The 21,787-nt window shown below is 40.7% G+C and overlaps 1 protein-coding gene across 1 annotated transcript; it reads left to right on the top strand.

Annotated features, from left to right (window-relative positions):
- Positions 1-2,775: 2,775 nt before the first annotated feature.
- nop14 (NOP14 nucleolar protein homolog (yeast)) lies at positions 2,776-21,033 on the top strand. Its single transcript, XM_039615448.1, has 20 exons — positions 2,776-2,816; positions 4,121-4,344; positions 4,714-4,896; positions 5,628-5,762; positions 7,945-8,086; positions 8,344-8,489; positions 8,605-8,733; positions 8,854-8,976; positions 9,584-9,715; positions 9,814-10,138; positions 10,266-10,396; positions 11,278-11,363; positions 11,443-11,578; positions 12,867-12,968; positions 15,488-15,641; positions 15,719-15,878; positions 19,806-19,953; positions 20,073-20,191; positions 20,316-20,471; positions 20,558-21,033. The coding sequence occupies exons 3-20, from the start codon at positions 4,714-4,716 to the stop codon at positions 20,649-20,651; spliced, it is 2,601 nt and encodes an 866-aa protein (XP_039471382.1). The 5' UTR covers positions 2,776-2,816; positions 4,121-4,344; the 3' UTR covers positions 20,652-21,033.
- The last annotated feature ends 754 nt before the right edge of the window (positions 21,034-21,787 follow it).

Here is a 21,787-nt window from a genome sequence, read left to right as displayed (position 1 = left end):
TTGTGTGGGTGTGGGTGTGCTGGGATCTGTTTATAGTACAGCTGTGTTGCCACAATTAATTACCCATAAAATGATGCAGTTATTCATTATTCAGCCTGCAGTGAAGCTAATGATGTCAGTTTAGCCATGGGAACCTCAAATTGATTTCCAGTCTAATCACCACTCCATGGGAAACAATGTGTAGGGGGGTTGTGCTTTTCTCGAAAATGTTTGGATCAGTGACGAATCAGTCTACTTCCTGTTTTCAGGTTAGATGAAGAGTTTCACACTTTCACTGTTAAAAACATCCCAACCTTGGGTGCCTCTGGGATTAATTGAGCTGATAATTTGATGGGACATTCTTCCTGGATTCATACAGAAATCATTACTTTGAGATGACGACTGTGAAATAGCCAGGGCTTTCATACTGTCCTTTCTGTCCTTATAGGATTATGTAAATTTTAATAACTCAGACAAATCATGGTTGCATCTCCTCATCTTAATTCCTTACGGTCGCAGTGGCGGTCCTAGCCTGTTTGGTGCCCTGGGCGCCCCCCCCCACATACATAAAACATATTAAGGATTATACATTAACATAAAACTGTTGTCGGAACCATACTGAATTTCACCAGAGGAACACACACACACACACACACACACACACATATGAAGACAGAGAGAGTATGCATAGTATGCAAACGGCTAACGAACAGCCATCATAATTCGTCATACAATGAGAACAGGACAAATCAACAATTGACAATGACTAAGTAATATTAAAATCTGTAACATAATGTATTGTTTGGAGTTTAGTCTGTTACTGTTACCATTTCTTCTTGGAGTAAATGTAACCCACATAATTTCTTTAGGAATTAATAGAGTATTCTGATTCTGATTGTTTCAGGATGACCTGCCATTATCCAATGACACATCTGCTTACATGTATCTTTTGCTCGTTTCTCCTCCTCTTCTTTTCTATTTTTTCTAAACTGAGGACCTGATGGCTTTGAACTTTTCTAGTCCATCTTCCATTGGTTTTCATTTTGCACTCCAGTATGAACACCCATCCCCCAACCCGAGGATCACCACAACATAACCTAATAGACCTACACCTTAGTTCACAGATTCACTTTGTCTGGGGTTTATTTCTGGGGTTTTGCACAACCCAGGTTTCAAATCATGACTACATAATGGGCTTGGATTTACAACATTATGAATGAAATGTGCTCTATTTGGAAGCAGCATGTCTCCCTCCCCTTTCGAAGGATTGTGTGTGAGACTTTAAATCATCAAACTGTAAATTATAAATTTTAAATTGTTATTGATCCCTTTACCCCCAGTCCTAAAGTGTATATTTATTTTCCTGCTCTTCTTGTGTTTATTGTTTGTTTACTTGCCCTTCTGTAACTGGAGCCTCGTCGTCTCGTCTCTCTATATACTGGACTGTATGTAGCGGAGATGACAATAAAGTTTACTTTGACTTCAGCAGCGAGCAGGCGCACCGAGGGCTCTCGCGCTCACTTTTCGTGTAAGATAAGATAAGATAAGATAATTCTTTATTGTCATTGCACAGTCATACATAGTACAGTAGTACAATGAAATTGGAAAAACTGTCCTACGTCGGTACTACATATAACACAACACGACACGATATGACACATCACAACGCAACACAAACAACACAACACAGTATATTAACTTAGAAATAAAAAAGAAGAATAAGTGTTATGTGTATTGCACACTGTTATTATTGCACATTAATTATTATTGCACCTTGTTATAAATATAAATATTACTATTGTTATTGTTTTAAACATTGTTACCTCCCCTAAAAAAGTCCAGGCAGGTAGCCAATCAGGTCAGCTATTTGCATTGATTAGGGCTATTGCCCTGTTGTAAAAGCTGTCCTTGAGTCTGTTTGTTCGGGACCTCAGCAGCCTGAACCTCCTGCCAGACGGCAGCAGCTTAAACACCCGGTGTCCTGGGTGTGTACAGTCTCGTAGGATGCTGCGTGCCCTCTTGAGACAGCGAGTGCTGTACAGGTCCTTCAGGGAGGGAAGAGGATGTCCAATGATTTTTGGGCCATATTGATGACCCTCTGGAGTGCCTTTCTGTGTGCTGTGGTGCAGCTGGAGAACCATACACCGATGCAATATGTCAGCACACTTTCAATGGAGCAGCGGTAGAAGACGGTCAGCAGCTCCTTCTTCAGGTCCATTTTTCTGAGGATTCTCAGAAAGTGGAGACGCTGTTGGGCCTTCTTTAAGGCCGCAGAGGTGTTAGAGCTCCATTGGAGGTCTGTGTCTGTGCACACCCAGAAACTTGAAACTGGAGACCCTTTCCACGCACTCCCGTTGATGCTGACAGGCTGCAGCTCGGACTTCCTCCTTCTGAAGTCAACTACCAGTTCTTTTGTCTTGTTGGTATTGAGGTCCAGGTTGTTATCTACACACCAATCTGACAGCCTCTGAACTTCAGCTCTGTCGCCGTCTCATCTCCCCTGAGATGAGCCCCACCACGGTGGTATCATCTGCAAACTTGATGACTGCGTTGTCTGGGTGGGTACTAACACAGTCATGTGTGTACAGAGTGTACAGTAGGGGACTCAGTACACAGCCTTGTGGAGAGCCGGTGTTGAGGCTGAGGGCTGAGGAAAGATGAGGCCCCACTCTAACTGTCTGTACACGGTCTGACAGGAAGTCTCTGATCCAGCGGCAGGTGGTAGAAGGAAGTCCGATTTCCAGCAGTTTAACTATTAGTCTGTCCGGGAGTATCGTATTGAAAGCAGAGCTAAAGTCAACAAAGAGCAGCCTGGCGTAACGGCCCTGCACTTCCAGGTGAGATATGGTGGTGTGGAGCGTTGTAGCAATGGCATCTTCAGTTGATCTGTTAGCTCTGTATGCGAACTGGAGTGGGTCGAGTGTGGGTGGCAGGTAGGACATGATGTGACGTCGGACCAGTTTCTCAAAGATTAGAATTTCGAAAAACCATCGGTGCAAATTACAAGTCTGTATCATTATGTCTGATGTTTTCGTATTTGTTGGTTTGTTTTTATTTTGTTTTATTTTGCGGGTTGGTTATTAGATGCTGCTCCAGCCAGCCAGAGAATCCCCCGCCGCCCCGCCCCTCTCCTCCCTGTGCCGCAAGCAGCAGGCGCACCCAGTGTTGCCAACTCCTCAGTAAGGAAAATCGCTATTGGCTGTCCTAAAAGTCGCTAGAAGTCGCTAAATGACGTCATCACCTAATTTGCATAATTGGTCATGCTAATATAATTGTAACCTATGTTGTTGGAGAGAGAAATAACATTGTGGAAGAGACATAAAGTGAGTAAAAAACGTCCTAAATGCATTTAGAGTTTATTTAGAACTACAAATTAAATTTTTTTTAGCAATTATTGGTTTTTTTAATGTCACAATTCCAACCCTGCTCCTTTACCCGGGCTTGGACCGGCAAAAGTGATCCGAAATAGGCACTCTGGTGGAGTTACTTTGTGTGTGTGTGTTTATAAGTAGTTTTAAACCTTGTGATCCACAAAACAGCATAAGAGTAAAAGAGTAAAAGAAGAACTGACTGTGTTACAGCACCCGCTGCTTGTTGAGAGTAAAAGCGATACGCGCTTTCACGTCTTTTTTTAGCGACTTTTTTAAGAAAAAAAGTCGCTAGGGGGTCTGAAAACTCGCTAAATATAGCGACAAAGTCGCTAAGTTGGCAACACTGGGCGCACCTCGCAAACGGATGGCGGCCTTACTCCCAGCAAATGGGCGATAGAAAACCGATCGGTGCCTTTTTTTTTTTTTTGTCGATGCCCGTGATGCCGCCCCCCACAATGATGCCGCCCCGGGCAACCGCCCGTGTCGCCCGTATCAAAAACCGCTACTGGATGGATGGCTAAAACATGTTTATGCTTGTAGAAAACCCTGTTAGAAAAAGTATTTCACAGATTTTAGCTGCTTCTATCATACTGGAATGTTTAGTGTTAGTAATATTAGCCTTCCTAAGCTACTATATTGGGCTTTCTTTCAATTTCTTTTAATTTTTCATCCATCTGTATACCCACAGTTTGAATTTGCCCTGATAATTGCAGCAGGCTTCATCTCTACTTATTGATTTTGAACTGTGAACTTCCATCTTTAAACTCTAGAGGCGCTGTAGGAGCAGTTCCACCGGAAGTAACTCATGTCTGGTCCATTGTGGTGAACTTTCACCTTAGGCTGTGCACGCTGGAAGAAATGGAAACTCAGTGAAGCAACGTGGGCTGGGACATATTAAACAATTATTTATTGAATTTAGTGTCGCTGAAGCTTTTCCCCCTCATCTTTTGCTCCGCCTGGATTTAATAATCCGACGCGTCAACGCGGCTAAAAGGTGAGCACCTCCTGTCTGTGAAAATGTGAGTTTGTTTACAAGCTGCTGACGGTTCACAGTGAAGCTAACTGTCCTGAAAATAGCACAATATTTTTTCTTGTGGATTTAACATCGTGTGCTGTTCCATTTGACATTTTTACCTAACAGGTGTGTCTGTTTTGTGAACCTGAATGCTTTGAAAGCTAGTTTTGAAGCTAACATTAGCCAACGTATAACGATAACATAAAAAATGTATCCTATAGTAGTGGCAGGAAAAAGCGAACTCTCAGGAAGTAAATAAATATATTTAACTATCATAGGGTCTAACATTTAAGACGTAAACAACCAGAGGAGGGGAAGAGACAGTAATGTTAACTTGCTTTGCTACAGATGGGGAAGGCGCCGAAGAAGAGGAGCCTTGCTGACAAGGTGCGGAAGACCAAAACCTCCTCTGAGATCAAAAACAACCCGTTTGAGGTGAAAATCAACAGAAAGAAATTTGATGTGCTCGGGAGAAAAAGCAAGCATGATGTGGGTCTGCCCGGTGTATCTCGATCCAAAGCCGTCAATAAGGTAAGAGACAGCCCCAATTATGTTTTTAATGAACTCACCTGACCTTGTGTTCAGGTGTGAGCTCACTTTAGAGGGATTTACTGATGCTCAGTACTGTTTTGATAAATTGTATTCATATTTTTGAAAGACTAGTTACACTGCACTGCGCGACCGTCAGTGCTGAAAACTATTTATCTAAACATCGTGTAATTCATATATGAAATTAACTATATCTTTTTGTGTTTTGTGTCTGGCATCGACATCCCTACATTGATGGTATGAAAGATTCCCGTTTTCAAGTCCTAAACTGAAGACGTCCTGCTAACTTGGCCTTTAACTTGACAGTTAAAGGCTTTTCTTACCTGTTTTGTAAATATGAGCTCTGCTGCTTTAGCCAAAATCTCCAAAGATCCAGAGAACTGCAGCCACAAACTTTTCTGTTCTGGCAGCCTTTGCTCACAGCTCGCTGTGCATTTAACACTATCTGTGCTGTGAAGCCTGGTGCTCACACAGTCATGCTGGGAGAGGGATTTTCTGCAGGAGTCACTGAGAGGGTTGTAAGAACAGAGAGACCCGTGAACCGGTCTAAATACAAGCAGAAGTGCCAAGAAAAGTAAAATCTTCATCATTTCTTGTTTCTAATTTTTGTGATCATGTGTGTGATTATTATTTTTTTGTTTTGTTTTTAAAATATGACAGGGTTTTGGCAGCTTGTGATTAATAAGCAGTTCTTTTTTTTTTTTAATTTATAGAGAAAAGAGACCCTGCTGAAGGAATACAAACAGAAGAACAGATCCAGCAAATTTATTGACAGACGTTTTGGAGAGTATGACACCAAGATGGCACCTGAAGACAAAATCCTCCAGAGGTTCACGATGGAGAGACAGGTCAGTGATGCGATGTGTTTATTACTGCCTGAAAGGTCACATTGATCATCAGGTTGTGAAATAAAGAATAGATAAAATAAGCCAAGCATTTAGCGATTAACATGATTTATTTCTTTTTTTTGTTACTTTTGTCATTATGGATATAACATCAGTAGTTTACTTAATCAGTGTGTACATCCTCCATAACTCATTAGATTTGCTATAAACCAGTCATGATGTGATTCAAGTCCAGACTTGAGAAGTTTCACAAAAAGTTAAATGCAATTTTTTTGTTAATTTCAGACATTTTTTTTCTTTTTTCTAATTTAAAAAAAAGTCTAGTCACTTCCTTTTTATGGTCTGAAATGTTGATTCTAGACCTCCTAGTGAAAGAAACGCCTTGAATATACAATCTGACAAGGACACAAACAGCTGGAGAGATGACAGCTGAGTAGTTGTTCCTATTAAACTTATTTTGAAGTTTGCTGCATGCATAGATGGTGCATTGTAACGTAAAGCTCAGGTTTGAGTACCCATTCACTGTGTGATGATGAAATTTACATAACTCCGTAGTGGACTCAAAAATGAGAGAAGTAGAGTAGAGTGACCAAAAATCTGGTGCATTCTTAAAAAGGAGGAGTACACTGGCCTGCTCTGGACTGGTCAGAAGACCACAGAAGAAGAGTAAAATAGAGGATCATTGAATTCTTTGATGCAGGAAAAACTGTTCATAGCATCTAGTCAAGCCAAGAACACTCATTTCTGCTTCCAGTGTTATGCTGTAAAAAAAAAAAGTGTTGTGCCTCAAAGTGTGGATTAATAATGACCCAAAAGAAACATCAGAAACATCCCAAGACTGTCTGAAGGCAAATATTTTGATTATGGTCACAGAATCTACTGATTTCATGCCATCCTTGTGTGCCGTTTACTTACTGAAGAGAAAACTGGATATAGAAAGACCCACAATTGTGCAGCATCTGAAGGTGGCTTCAGTAAAGGCCTGATAGATCCATTTTTAAGCTATGTCCACACGTACCCGGGTATTTTTGAAAACGCAGATTTTTCTGTGCATTTGCACCTTTCGTCCACACGCAAACGGCGTTTTCGGTCACTGAAAACGGAGATTATTAAAAACGCCTGCCAGGGTGGAGATTTTCGAAAACTCAGTTTTTGCATTTACGTGTGGACGAGGAAAAGGGAGAAAACGCAGCGTCAAAGGTGTGCGCCTCTTTTGACGTCACACTGTGCGCCACGTTATTGTTTCGGTGAAATGAATTTCTACAATGGTGGACTTAGACAAAATGCCGTTACTGTTAATTTTTTCTCTCTGCAGTGTTTAAATGCTTACATATACACACACAGTATATCAGTAAGGAAGCTGACTAAATATTAACTGATAATTTATGGCAACGGGGTGGGATTAAATAAGTGTTTACTTCTTCCCACTCCCTTTCAACATGTAAATTAATCAGAATGTTCTTTGGGGGTGTTTTTGTATGTATTTTGTATAGTGTATATATATATATATTTTTTTCTCTCTCTCTTATTTTCTTTTCTAAATGTACCTGTATATTGTTCACATGTTGAAATAAAAAATTACCAACCAACCAACCAACCAACCAGTTACTGTCCCTCCACACATAGGACTCAGTTCTGCTTCTATGCGCCATCTTTGTTTACTCTTTCCCACACAGGCTTCTAGACTTCTGATTGGCCAAAATTTCTACACGGTTGGGAATATATCGCCACCTGCTGCTTTGGCTTGTTCCTAGCAGCGTTTTCCTTCGTTTTTGGCTTTTATGTGTGGACGGGATTTTTTTTTAAAAACGAAAACGGAAAATCTCCTTTTTCAAATTACCCGTGTACGTGTGGACGTAGCCTTAGTTTGTCTAATTCCTTTAGAGCCTGTAAAAACTAAATGCCTTCAATTTCTTTAAAAAAAGGTGAATTGAACCAGTTGAATTAGAACTGGAAGTCTATTCTTCATTGCAGCCTTGACTGGCTCACTTCTAATCTATCACTGCATAATAACCACCATGTTTAAATACTTGCTGACTTAACTGGTCATGTTAATACTAGACTGACAGGCAAAGATTTGTCACTTCTTTTGTCCAAGCTGCATAATGAAAAAAGTGAAAATAAACTGGCTTGTGCACAGATGTACTAAACCTACACCTTCTGTTACTTTGTATGTTATTATTAGCGCGTCCATGAGAAGAAGGACGTGTACAACCTGAATGAGGAGGAAGAGCTGACTCATTATGGCCAGTCTTTGGCTGAAATGGAGAAATTCAATGATGCTGTGAATAGCGATGATGAATCAGAAGAAAAAGGTCTATTGTCTGGTGAGTCTGAGTGCCAAATTAATGGATTTTTTCCACATGTACATGGTTCTTATATTTCTGTTGTACCTTGAATCCATCTTCATTTAAATACTTTGATATTTTAATAGTCACTGTTTGTTATCCTCCAGATCCTCCTATTCCCAAACATGTTGCCCATCTTTTCTCATTCCCAGCTCACAGCTTGGAGTGAACACGAGTGTTATTATTGATGACAGAGCTGGCATTTATTAGTGACATTATTTTTCTTTCACACCTAGCTGAGCTCACTGCGTCCCACTTCGGAGGAGGAGGTGGTCTCCTCAGGAAGAAGGCATCGGGGGAGCAGGAGGAGGAGGGAGGCCAGAGGGTGAAATCCAGGCAGGAGCTCATTGAAGAGCTCATCCAGAAGTCCAAGCAGGAGAAGGTGAGGCTTCGGTCCCGCTGATGGATTTTGGCCCATGCTGCCTTTGCCTGCCATATTGTTGCAGATTACAGACTTTGCTAAACTGGTGAGGCTGATGTCTTGGGCTTGTTCTCAGAGGGAACGCCAGGTGCAGAGAGAGGAGGCCCAGGAGCTGACCGAGAAGCTGGATCAAGACTGGAAGAACATACAGTCTCTGATGGTGAAAAAGACGCCCAAAGCTGACAAACAGGAGGAGAAACCCAAAGTAGGAATACACAAATGAGTCTGCAAAAAGACCATTCCACCCAGATCTGTGTGTGTGTGTGGGTTTGTTTTTTTTTTTTTTTTAAATAAATACCTCTCGCTTCATGTTTGCGTTTTCTAGCTGGAGGAATATGACATGATGGTCAGAGAGCTCGGCTTTGAGATGAAGGCTCAGCCCTCAGAGAAGATGAAAACTCCAGAGGAGCTAGCCAAGGAAGAGAGAGAGAAGCTGCAGAAACTAGAGGTACATTTGCTCTGTGGACATTTGCCTCGTTGTCTGCAGCTGTCAAGCACTTTGATGTTAATCGCCTGATCTTTCTTTGTTTTGTTTTTTTCTTTTTAATTGAAATCAGGTTTTATTCTTAGTCTTTAAAAAGAGAAAATACCAAAGACATCACTGTCCCAGTAAATAGAGCTCTCAACTAACAGGAGCCACGTAGAAAAGACACTGAAAAACCACATTGTAGCCTTATACAATGCAGCTCTTACATTTTGACAGAAGTAACTTCTTGGTCGTATGATAGTCACGTCAAATGCAGTATTCAAATCCGGTTTAACCTTGTGAGATCTAAGTACCTGTAATTATTAACCCCTTCCCTATCCTATCAGAATCTGTGATTAGTTTTTCTCCTTTCAAAAGTATTCCCCAAAGTTTGGGAATCATGGGACAATGTAACTAACAGAAACCAATAACTGTACAGGTTTTCCAAAAAAGCAGCTTTGCTTTTCTCCAGATTGCAGGGTTTTGAGTTACAGTCACCTGAGATCGCCTTGAGATTTTAAATTAATGGTGAATTTAATTAGAGAAGTAATCGATAATGACCAGTTGCCATCATCTGATCTTTCTACAGGCTGACCGTCTCAGGAGGATGATGGGAGAGGAAGTCGTGGAAGGTGCACAAAGTCAGATTCACTTCTCTGCTGATGACCTGAATGACGGCTTCATTCTGGATAAACACGACAAGAAGACTCTGGCTTATCAGGTGTGAGACGACACAATGCAGAACAGTTTTGTTACTTCGGGTTATTCCTCCTAGTGTGATTGTTGATTTTTATCTTAATGTTTTATTCCTGTCCATAGGATGGAAAATGGAACATGGGGGAGGAGGAAGGAGAAGAAGAAGATGAGGCTGAAGATGAAGAAGAAGGAGAGGGCGAGAGCGGTGAGGAACAGGAATCGGATGCAGAGGAGGATGAAGTTGAGGAAGAAGAAGAAGAGGAGGAGGAGGAAGAAGAGGAGGAGGGAAGTGGTGAAGATGATGGCCACTCAGACCTCGAGTCTGAGCAAGAAAGCGAAAACGAGGAGGAGGAAGAGGCCAGCCCCAAGCCGAAGAAGACTCTCAGCAAAGAGGAAGTGAAGGCCCAGCAGGAGGCAGCCAAAGCAGAGCTCCCATACACATTTGCTGGTACCAGAATTTATTACTCATTAAAATAAAAAAAAAAGGCAGATTAGTGTCATATTTAGTTATAGTTAGTTCTTTCCCTTCCAAAATATCCAATACTGTATTGTTCTTCTTCTTCCTTCTCTCACAGCCCCTGAGAGCTACAACGATCTGAAGGATATGCTACGTGGTCACACCTCTGACAACCAGCGCCTCATTGTGGCCAGAACTCAAAAGAGCAACCACCCCAGTTTGGCTGTAGGCAATAAACTCAAACTGCAGGTACAGTTACAGGGCGTTTATCAATATGCGTACTTGTGCGTACTTGCGTTCTCGTGTACTCGTGATACGTCATCAGTCGGAGACCAAGTACTGTTCCAATTGGCACGCATCACGCCGAGAACGCGAAAAAGTCCCGGATGTGTTCTCGATCCGCCCATTTTATCGAGCATGCATCGGTGTAGACTTGGGACAGCTATATATCCCAGAATGCATTTCGTCCAAAACTCAACAGCGGACTCCCGGCACATCCCCCCCCTGCTCGCGGTCTTCTCACTACTCAGGTTAAAGAAACCCCAGGAGCTGTCTATAGTATTGAGTGTCCACTAGAATAGAAATAAAAGCGTTCTAACATCTCACCTGCTTGTTTTTATTAAGGTATGTACACGTATGTACATGTACACTATTTTTATTAATAGAGGTTTCACTACTGAGGTTAAACATGATATATAAGTCACTTAGATCACTTCTAAATGTTAATGTTTGGTTTATTTCAGTGTTTTAGTTGTTCCTGAGTAAACCGGTTTGGCTGTGATTACAGTTAAGCTTCATAACATGTTACTCACAGTTAAATTAGGAGGGGACGGCAGTAAAAACTCCGGACCTGTGACATCATCACGCACGCTGGTGTTCCGACTGTACAAATCACGAGTCCGTGCTCGCGCGTGCCGAGAATTGAGAAACGGCCCACGAGTCCGTGCGGCGTTCGCGTTCTCGGCGGGTACGTATCTCGCGTGCGTTCGGGCGAGTACGTACTCACCGAGCACGCGAGCACGTACTCGCGTACTTGGGCATTGATAAACGGCCACAGAGTTGGATGCACATGTGTGATGAGTCGGCAGCTTTCACCGTTATGTGAACTCACAGAACTCTCTCTGTTCCAGAAACTTTTTGGCTTTCTGTTGGAGTACATCGGAGAGCTGGCCTCTAGGAGTCCACCTGAACTTAGCACCATTGATAAGCTCATACCGTGAGTTCAGAAAGAGCCTTCAAAATATTTAGTCCTTGAAATAAAGACATTTCTTTACCTTTTGCAAATCTCTCTGCAGCGAGGTGTACGCTCTGTGCCAGATGTTTCCAGACGCAGCCTGTAAGGCTATGCAGAGCATCCTCGGAGATGCCGCTCATAGCATGGAGGAGACGCTTGAGGTCAAAGGTCACGCAGCTTTCCCTACACTAGACATGGTATGAATTACTTACTTTGATTGTGGTAAATGTTTGATGTTCACCGCGGTGTTTATAGATTTTGGAGTCTTTAAATGTCAGCTGATTCAGGGACTGACTGATTCGTAGGCCTGCGCCATTCTCACTTCAGGTAGAATCAATGCTTGAATCAATGTTAAGACCTTCCAGCGTTATATAGAGAAAACTAGCGATTCCCCTTTAAGCAAGCATGTGGTGGATAGAGCTTCTTACAGTTTGATTTCATCCCAGCTGATTTTGATCAGTGTTTGTAGATGGAGAACATCACAGGAGGATCGTGACCTCTTAACACACTACACAGAACTTTTAACTCAGCTGCAGTGTGTGTGTGTGTGTGTGTGTGTGTGTGTGTGTGTGTGTGTGTGTGTGTGTGTGAGTGAGTAATACTGCCATGTTAGTCATGAGAGGCTGATTGAAAGTACTGGTTCTAAAATCTATATTTCTAAAGAGCAGGTAGATTTTCTCTATATAAATCTACATTTAGCTGTTAACTTATTATCATTGTCTCTGAATGATGGATTGAGCAGTGGCCCATTTCCTGTTGTGGGGATCACTGTGTGTCAGGCTATGATGATGAGTAGGCCACGGTGGTTGCACTGAAACAAAGTTTAGCCTGGTCTAAATAGTTTCTTTAGTAGTTTGATTTAGTTTTGGATCATCGTCTTTAAGCTGGAGAGTTATGTTTCTTTTCTTTTCCAGTGAAAGTCTTTTCTTAGTTAGATTTTTCATCAGTTTGGGCAGCCAATCTGCACTGTAAATATGGCTGACTAACCCACTGCTGTGATTAAAAGGGGAATAAAATCAGACTTGACTGTCGATCTGTTTAAAAGCCTGTTATTTGTGTCTCCGTCGCTCAGTCATCCCTCACAGTGAAAGCCAGCAAGGCATACTGCGAATCATTCACTCTGCTGCCCTGAGCCTGGGGTAAGACCTGAAGAAGAGCTGGATGAGCTTACTTTTTATCAGATCCTCTCTTTGCTCATCTGATTCTGGCAGCTCAACAATCAGACACTGTTCAAACGGATATTAGTCAAAATGTAACTAGGACTGTGTAGAAGTGCAACTGTTCTCTTAAAAGAGTTAATAGACGTTTAACATTTGATGTGTTATGTTCAGTTAAATATAGGATTTAAGTGAATGCTTTCACTTATTTCTTGGACTTTGTTCCAGCTGTTTTTAAAGTAAGATTATTAAAATGAATTCTCTAATGTAAAGAGACTTGTTATGGTATATGTTGCACTTTCATTTGTATATTTCCTTCTTTTTTAAGCTCATCTACCTTAAGGTGACAGCCCTGCTGTTTCCTACCTCAGACTTCAGGCACCCAGTTACAACTCCAGCGCTGCTTTTCATCAGCCAGGCTCTCACCAAGGTACACACAGACATTTTAATATTTTTACGTATCTTTTAATAACTGTGGTGTTTGAGCAGTTTGGGATCTTATTGAGCGTTGAACTTGCCGAGCTGCTACCCTGTGTGTGTGTGTCATTAATAACTTTTCTGTGTGGAACTTCAGAAAACTGTGAGGAGGCCATCACATTTCTGAGTATCATTGAATCCTGGTAGTCCTTTCTATGTTACCAACAGACATACGCCAACACGTGCACATATTTCGTCCTTTCCATACACACACGAATGCTTACCCACACACATCACATGAGGCTTATCCTGAAATGGCCCCTGACCTCCTAACTGTACATCAGAATTGTTTCTGGATTCCAGTCTTCCTCACTGTCATTATCATCAAGTTGACTGCCCTCAGTGAGTGCATGGTCCTCACAGGGATAGGAAACATGCAAACATGTGTATGCTTATATTCTAGTCTGACATTTTGACAGGTCAGTTAATTATAGTATAAATGTACAAATCTATATGTTTGTGGATTTGTATAAAATATTTGTATATGTGATTTAGATATTTCATTTTATTTCTGCAAACTTCCATCAAGATTGGTCTTCTCATGTAGGAGGAAATAGGCAACGCACATACATACAATCTTTATAGTATGACGATTACCCTTAGAAAAGTGGTCCAAAGGCATAATGTTGCATGTTGATATTTTAATTCGAACATGGATTAAAAAAGGGTATTAATCTCAAGCAGATTTGGTTGTTGAACTAGAGCAATGATGCTGAAGAGGACTAGCTGTTAGCCTCTGTGTTTACCTGTGCCGTTAGACAAGCAGAAGGAGAATAATCTTAGGAATAAAACTAGGTCTGATTTCATTTTAAGCACACTACCACACTCCCTGTATGCTTTGTGTGTACATCAGAGTTAGCTAATCACCCCACATTATTTAGGATTGAGTAATATTTCCCAGCAGTTTTTCTATAATTGGCTTTGGTTATATGAAAAGCAGGAAAAAGACTTTGAAATAAAAAATGCTAAAACACACTTTTGAGATACATACACTACCTGTCAAAAGTTTTAAAACATATCCAATTTTTCCTTTTTTAAAAAAAGATTATGCAGTTTAATGTGTCTTTGCATTCTGAAATGAAAGCATAGCACAAATAAGTAATTGGAGTTAAAAAACAAACCAGGGAATTAATTTATAGACCAAAATGTTTTCTACATTTTTTAATCATCAAAGTCACCTTTGGCAGATATAATAGCTGAACCCACACGTGGTTTTCTTTCTACAATAGAAATCAAATATTCTTCCCATATCTGTTGCAGAAGTTCCCATAAATGTGTAGCACTTTCACCCCAAACCAGCTCGATGGAGTTTAAGTCTAGAGAGTGTGCTGGCCACTCTGTTTTCAAGTTTACCATTTTGTTCTTTTTCCTGAGGTAGTTCTGGCATAGCTTAGACTTATGTTTTGGGTCATTATCTTGCTGTAGGATGAACCCCTGACCAACTAGGAGCATACCAGAGGGTACAGCATGGCGCTGCAGAATGCTGTGGTAGCCTTTTGGTCCATAATACCTTTTTCCAGTCTTCAGTAGTCCAATGGCTGTGTTTCATGGCCCAGGCGAGCCTCTTTTGTCTTGTCCTTTCAAGCCTGCAGCTCTAAGTCTTCTCTTCACAGTTGAAATTGAGACTTGCTTACTACGACCACTATGAAGCTGTAGCCTACAGCACAAGATAAAAGAGTCCATTCGGGAAAGAAGGATTACCACCTGGAAAACATATTTTAATTTCACTGAGACTTAAGCAAATAAGAAAATGTTTAAACTACAATTCTAAACAGGTAAAAATCAGAAGTTAAATCAAAATAATATTTAGAATAGACCTGTTCAAAATGCCAAATATACACTAGATGACAAGCTCTCTTTTCATTGCTCTTGCTAGAATTGTACCAAATAGACATTAAGCCTTGGTTGCAAATTAACCAAATGCATATATACCTGAATTAATTTAGCATAGCGTTAGTAAACTTTTCCAAAGCTCATGAAATGATGAGGACAAAGTCCATGCTCCTTGTTATGTGAAAATTCTGTAAGTTATTTGAAACAAATATGTGTCTTAGTTTGACAAACGCAGCAAAAATCTTCTGAATTCTTAGTGTTCCCCTGTGTGTTGACACAGACCATGTGCCCCTACTGAGGTCCTGCTCTAACCGTGATTAGTCGTTTGAGCTCATCAAGATGCTGAAGTGTTATATATCGAGTTTCCTGGGATTGAAGCTCCAATCTTGCCTGTTGTAAAATTTCAGGTTTGCTCTTATTGATTTTAATAGCCACGGCTTTTTTGGTTTTTGTATTGCGACATTTGGTCACGACACCAAAGGTGTTTTTCTCTTTGAATTCAGTCTTTCAACCTTACATAAAAGACCTATTTACAACCTGTTTGCTCATTTATTGTTTTCTTTCCAGATCTGTCTCTCAGTGTATACTACAGTAATCCTGAATCTTGTGTGCTTGTGTCTGTGTCTTGTAATTTTTCAGTGCCCAGTGAGATCATTACAGGACCTAACATCAGGTTTAGTTCTGTGCTCTCTGGCAGTGGAGTATGTCTCTTTTTCAAAGCGCTTCCTGCCTGAGCTCATCAACTTCCTGGTTGGGACGCTGCACCTGGCAGTGCAGGACAAGGCATCTTTGGGTATTACACTTTTATATGGCAGGTATGCTTTGTTAAGGTGTGAAACTGAACTGACATACTCTACCATTGTGTTGCAGGTTACATTGTAGTGCCACCCTTCAGAGCATCAGGAAAATACAGCGATCTGTTAGTGCTGGCATCGTCAGAGTCCTGCAGGACCTGGAGCAAAAAAAGCCTCCCACTCTCTGCTACTCAGCAGCTGGACCTCAAAAATGACCCTGATAGAGATAACCAAAGGTAAAACATGACTCTGCTTGTTCAGTCAAGTCTAGTTCAATGCTTTTTTAAATTCTTATTAAACAAGCACTGGGCGTTATTAAAATGGTCCAATACAAATAATCGCTGTGGCTGTTCTATGTAGATTTTAAAACAATCTGTATTTATCCCCAAAATTGTGAAATTAAGTGTTATAGCAGCCAAAAAATGAACAGCAGCTTAGCTTAATAACATAAATACAATATAGATACTCTACAGTAGAGTTAGAAGTTAGCTAAAGTAGTGAGGTGAAGAAAGGTTTTCCAAAAATCAAAGCAAACAAACAAGAAAGCCTCCACAAACAGATGAAACCATTGTAACTTTGGACATAAATCAAGATGAAATATCTCGGTTGGTTTTGAAGGGTTAGTGAAGTTAGTTGAATTATAACACTGGCAGCGTCTTATAGAAGAGTTAGGGGTAAGTTGTTCTTAATGAAAGTGCTGATTTAGGGTCATTCAGTGAGACCGTTGCTGTAATTTGGCAAGGAGAAGACAAAACTACAGCCAATAGACTGTATTAGCCTTTTCCATTAGCTGATGTGCCATGTTGCCTGTGAATAATCCTAATAAAGACGTTTAGAGCAAAGAGTGACGAGCAGAATTAGGTTTGATCACCACCTGTTGCCAGCGGAGATGTTCAGCTGTTTTTCAGCTGAGACTCCAACCACAAAAACTCCTGGTAAGAACATGGAGGATGGATGCAGACACGCGGTTTATGCCAAAATTAGAAAATTCCTTTGTTAGAGTAGCCGAATAAAACAACAACAACAACAACAACAACAAATCTGTAAAACTAGGAGTGCCATTGTTGACTATTGAAAGTGTAGTATGTATGATAACCATGTAATAACAGAGATTAACACGTTCCTGGAGACAGTTATAGGCACAGTGGGAGGACAGAGAAGGAGTGTGAGAAAATCCTTTGTCTTCTCCTTCACACAGTCCATGATCAGTTTGGATCACCAAAAAGGAAATAAGTAGATTGAAAAAGAAGGGAGCCTCATTAAAAAAAACAAAGTTCATTTGTTTTGTTTGTTTTTTTGTCTTTTTTTCCTGTAAGGCCAAAACTGAAGCACACAAACATGCATTCATACGCATCTCCTCTGTAACCGGCTGCATGTTCCACTGTGCTAATGCAATTACTGTGTGATAAACATGCTCATTATTATTACAGCCACCGCTGTTTGCATCTGATAAACCTAAAATAGGCCTTCATACTTGGTTTACCTGCATACGCTGAGTGGCTCAGAGCTGATTTATCCACTTGTGTGAATTCGGGTGAGTCGCCAGCACGGTTTCACACAGCAGCTGGTGTGTGGGCACAAAGCTAAGCTTGTAAACAGGCTTCAGCAGATCATGATTGTGCACAGTTTGTCAGAACATACATTTTTATTCACGCTCAACTAAAATGAATACTTATTAATGTATTGTAATGAGTGGTAATTATCTATAACATTGCATTAAACATGCAGACACATAAATACAGCAGTCAGTGGCTGTATTTACGGGGGAAAAATTTAAAAGAGCCTCCAAAATATGGAGGCCAAGTCAACACCTTGAACTCTATGATGTCCCTCAAACCAGCCCTGAAACATTTCTGCAGTGGGCCTGCGATTGTTCTCGGTGTCATCAGGGAATGCTGTTGCCATAAAGAGGTGTAAATGTGAGTGATATGGGTGAGAATAACATCCCGATGATGCTGGAGCCAGGGTTTCTACTTCCACCAACTCGCCTTCTTCCCACTGTCGTCTTTCCCCATAAAAATGACACATTCACAAAGATGTCCACGTGATCTCAAAGAAGACATCGCTCCATGTTCCACCTCTAACTTGCCACTTGTAGGCACTCTTTACTGAGGTTAGGGGCCAGCGTAGGCACGCTGAATGGTCGGTGGCTACTTAGTTTAGACTGAATTGGTGTTTCTTCACATTTCTGTTGTAGCCTTGCATGTGATTACTACATACTGAGCCATTTGTCTAGTATTTACAATGTGACCCTTAATGTTTAATTATTTTTTAGTGCTTTCAACACATTGACTTCAAAACCGGACTGTTCATTGGCTGCTTGACAGATACCATTGCAGTGAGATAATCAGTGTTATACACCTCAGCTGTCAAAGGTTTAATTTCATGGCTGATATAAGTATTATTCCAATTTATCCCTCAGTCAGTTTTGAGCCGCTAATCATTTTGCTGTACAATTTACAAAGGGCAGGTCGTGTTTTCCAGTATTTTTGTTCCTAATAACTCAGAATGAGTCTTGATCAAATAGTACTCAGTGAGTCATCTTTAAATGCTGTGCCTTGGGGTCTGATCAAGTCCAGTTTCCTCCACAGTGTTATATACGCCATTGCATGAGAGTCCCTCTGCTCAGTTTCATGGTCTAATTTCTGCATTCCTTGAGGCCGTACAGTGACACATGCACACAAGCAGCTGTGTGTGAAGAGGCTAGTGGATGTGGTAATTACTGCTGGGTGATAAAGCAGGCGAGGATAGTGAGTGTACACTGAAGGCTAAAGGGTGTCTAAAATGTGTAAAGATGGAGGCGTGCAGTGTCGCACAGAAAATTGAGCTAATGCTTTTAGAGAGGTCAATGACTCCCTGAAGTCTGGAACTCATGGATGTCAAAAATGCTGCGTTTCTTCCTTGAGATGCTCTGGAAAACGATTACTGTAGCTGCTTGTTTGTGGGTCTTTCTGCATTCAGTTTTGTATTTAATAACTAAACTGCCCTGTACACTTCAGAGTTCATGCTGCTGCTTCTATCAGCAGTCGTGTCATCAATAAACACAAGTGTCACGGTTCCAAAAGCAGCCATATATCCTATAACACCGGCCTCCACCATGTTTGTAATTTATAGTTCTGAGAGAATGAGGATTTTGATTGATCACTGACTTTTAATGTAGATCCACATGTCATTATTTCAATTAACGCGCAAAATATCCATGGAACACTAACTGGATAGGTTCATCCTTCTGATTGTGAGCCTTAGCTTTTGTAGTTCTGAGTTACATTTATAGACAGCAGGCAACAGTTACCGTATTTTTCGGACAGTCAGATAAGTCAAACTTTACTCAACTCATTCTTCTTGCTTCCTCCGCTTCCGTGCCATTGATTCATTAATGTTGAATTCTCTCGCAGCTGCTGTTTAGTTTTCTGTCTTCATTTATGTTGGAAGTGATAGCAGAGCTGTATGTTTTAATTTTTTCAGAAATCTCTCAGTCAGAACATGGTATATCATGTTTAGGTGGAAACTAGCGAGCTAACTTCTAACTCTGTTAAATTTAATAAATTCTGTTTTCATGGATGCCTGGATGTTAAACTTAATTGTTCCACCTGGTAAACGCTGATCATTTTATTAATGATGAAAGAAATTAGACAGTTTTTAACTCTCAGTGATGCTACAGTGTTCGGTTGACTTTGGGACCTGAAGCGGACGGAGTTTAGGACCCAGATTACTCCTCGAGGCTCCTGACTACGGTAGCAATCCATCAAGCGGTGCGGCTCCCTAGTGTACCAAAGTCGTACCAAAACATTTTTTTGACAGATTTTTTTTGAGTGCTGTGTAGCACATAAAATCGGTTCGAGGTCCGTGAGCACAACCAGAATTCATAAAGCACACCGGATTATAAGGCGCACTGTCGACTTTTGACAAAATTAAAGGATTTTAAGTGTGGAAAATATGATACTATCTATCTATGATAAAATCTAATGTTGCAATCTGCAAGTGCAGCAGTGTTTGTAAGCAACTTTTAAAAAACAACCCCAGAAGTAGACTGGACCGAGATTGCAGAAAGGAAGTCATATGTGTGAAGTGAGAACTGAGCTTGAGGACCTGAGGTATATAGAAGCTAATTAACATGAGATAAGTTATAAAACTGAAATGATCATAATTGTGTTTTTCCACAGGTTAACTTGTTTGTCTACTTGCCTCGACCTGGTGAAGAGGTGCTGCTTGCTCTACAAAGACCTCCCCTCCTTCACACACATCTTTCAGCCAATCAGAACGCTTCTTTCAAAACATCTTTCCACCCAAACATTACCAGAACCATTACAGGTTAGTTACAGATTTGTACTCATTTTTTTGTTTTGTTTTGTTTTTTGTTTTTTTTTTGTTTTTTTTACATTGGATGAATTTTCTGTGTTTAGTAACAGTGTTCGTCATTGTCATTACAGGAGCTTAGCAGTGAGATCGTGGAGGCCATTAGCAGCACGCCTGTGACTCACAGTCCGCTCGTTTTTGACAAGAGAAAGCCTATTCCTCTGAAACTGCTCACGCCCAAGATTGTTGAAGTGTAAGCACCAAAATAAATTGCTCATCCAAATCGAGCAGTTCAGATTGTTCAGGTAGCCAAAGATTTACGATGGATGTCGCCCCTCTTTTTTAATATTTCGTGTGCCATTTTTGGTTATTATCAGGCTGGACTATGGAAAGAAGCGTGGCAGCACCAGAGAGGAGAGAGAGAAGGAGCGACTGAAGCATAAATACAAGAGGGAGTTTAAGGGCGCTCTGAGAGAGATCAGGAAGGACTCACGCTTCCTGGCCAGAGAGAAGCTCAGCGAGGTCATGAACAGGTGTGGATACAACTCCAGCATCCGTTCAGAAATGTTCATGCTTCTCTTATCAGACACTTTTAACTTTTCCATATTCTGTGTTTCAGGGATGCAGAGAGAAAGAGAAAAGTGAAAGAGCTAATGGGCAGTCTGGCCACCCAGGAGGGAGAGTGGAAGTCCCTGAAGAGGAAGAAGAAGTGAAATATTTAATCTCCACCAGTTCTCCCCATTGTCTGATCATTTTCAAATGGACCTCTCCAGTTGAGCTATGGATCACATGTATAAGGTTGAAATATATGGAATATACAGTTGAGAGTTCTCTGTCATGATTGCACACCATGTTGTCACATATTCCGATGTAGGCGTCTGATGTGACAATTGGATACTGCTGTTGGAAGTGTCAGTCTACAAAGGAACAAAGGAGTGAATATTTTGCTCGGATTTTCCCTTTTTTTAAAAAAAACAAACTGTCACAATGTTGTGCTGTTGTGTGTGCTGTTAACAGTGGCTATACTTTTCCAATAAAGAAGGTCAGGGTTACTCCCACTATGATAAAAATGTAAATAAATTTACAGCACATGGATCAAGCTGCATCAGTCTTCATTTTACATGTTTTATGTTCTGTCATATAAAACAGCTGGAAACAGCTGTATGGTCTTCAAATGAATGCAGTCCTACACAAATTGAAAGGTTGTGGTCTTTATTAATAGGGTTATGGTAATAATTTATTACTTAGCAGCCTTTATTTGTAAAAAGCTTAAAAACAAAGCATTTTATTATCTTACATAATTTCAATACCCTAAGTTTTTTTTTTTTGTGACAAATGGAGGGTTTTAGTTAAAACAACAAACAATAGGAAACATTTATTTGAGACTCTAGTTAGTATTCATTAGAACAAAGATGTTTGTTCTTGGTTTATTAGAAGTTATAACTATTTGTTCACTGTAACATGGAGACACGAGGCCATCAAATGAATATTTACAAATACCGTCTGAGTGAAATGATTGGAGTGATTCTGAGAATCTTGACGATGCGGTTCTTGATGATCTCTGTGGTTTGTCTTGCTGTGAGTGGATTTTAGAAATCAGGTCGCACACATCACAGGACAGTTTAAACACTTTGAATTCAGACTGCAGCTGGGCAATTGACACAATACCAAGAACCTGAACAGGAAGCAGACATTCAGATGATGTGGGTTGGTACACAGACGTTGCACGTATGGTTTGATTGGTAGGAAGGCAGGAAATGTTGGTTAAAAGGGCTTCGGTGTGGTGTTTAGTGGAGATGAATGATTTTTCTCTTTGAGTTATGTTGCTGTTGCTGCTGTAACATGCAGA

Source organism: Oreochromis aureus, linkage group 7 (assembly GCF_013358895.1).
Source record: "Oreochromis aureus strain Israel breed Guangdong linkage group 7, ZZ_aureus, whole genome shotgun sequence".
Taxonomy (NCBI): domain Eukaryota; kingdom Metazoa; phylum Chordata; class Actinopteri; order Cichliformes; family Cichlidae; genus Oreochromis; species Oreochromis aureus.
This window is presented reverse-complemented; position numbering and strand designations above follow the sequence as displayed.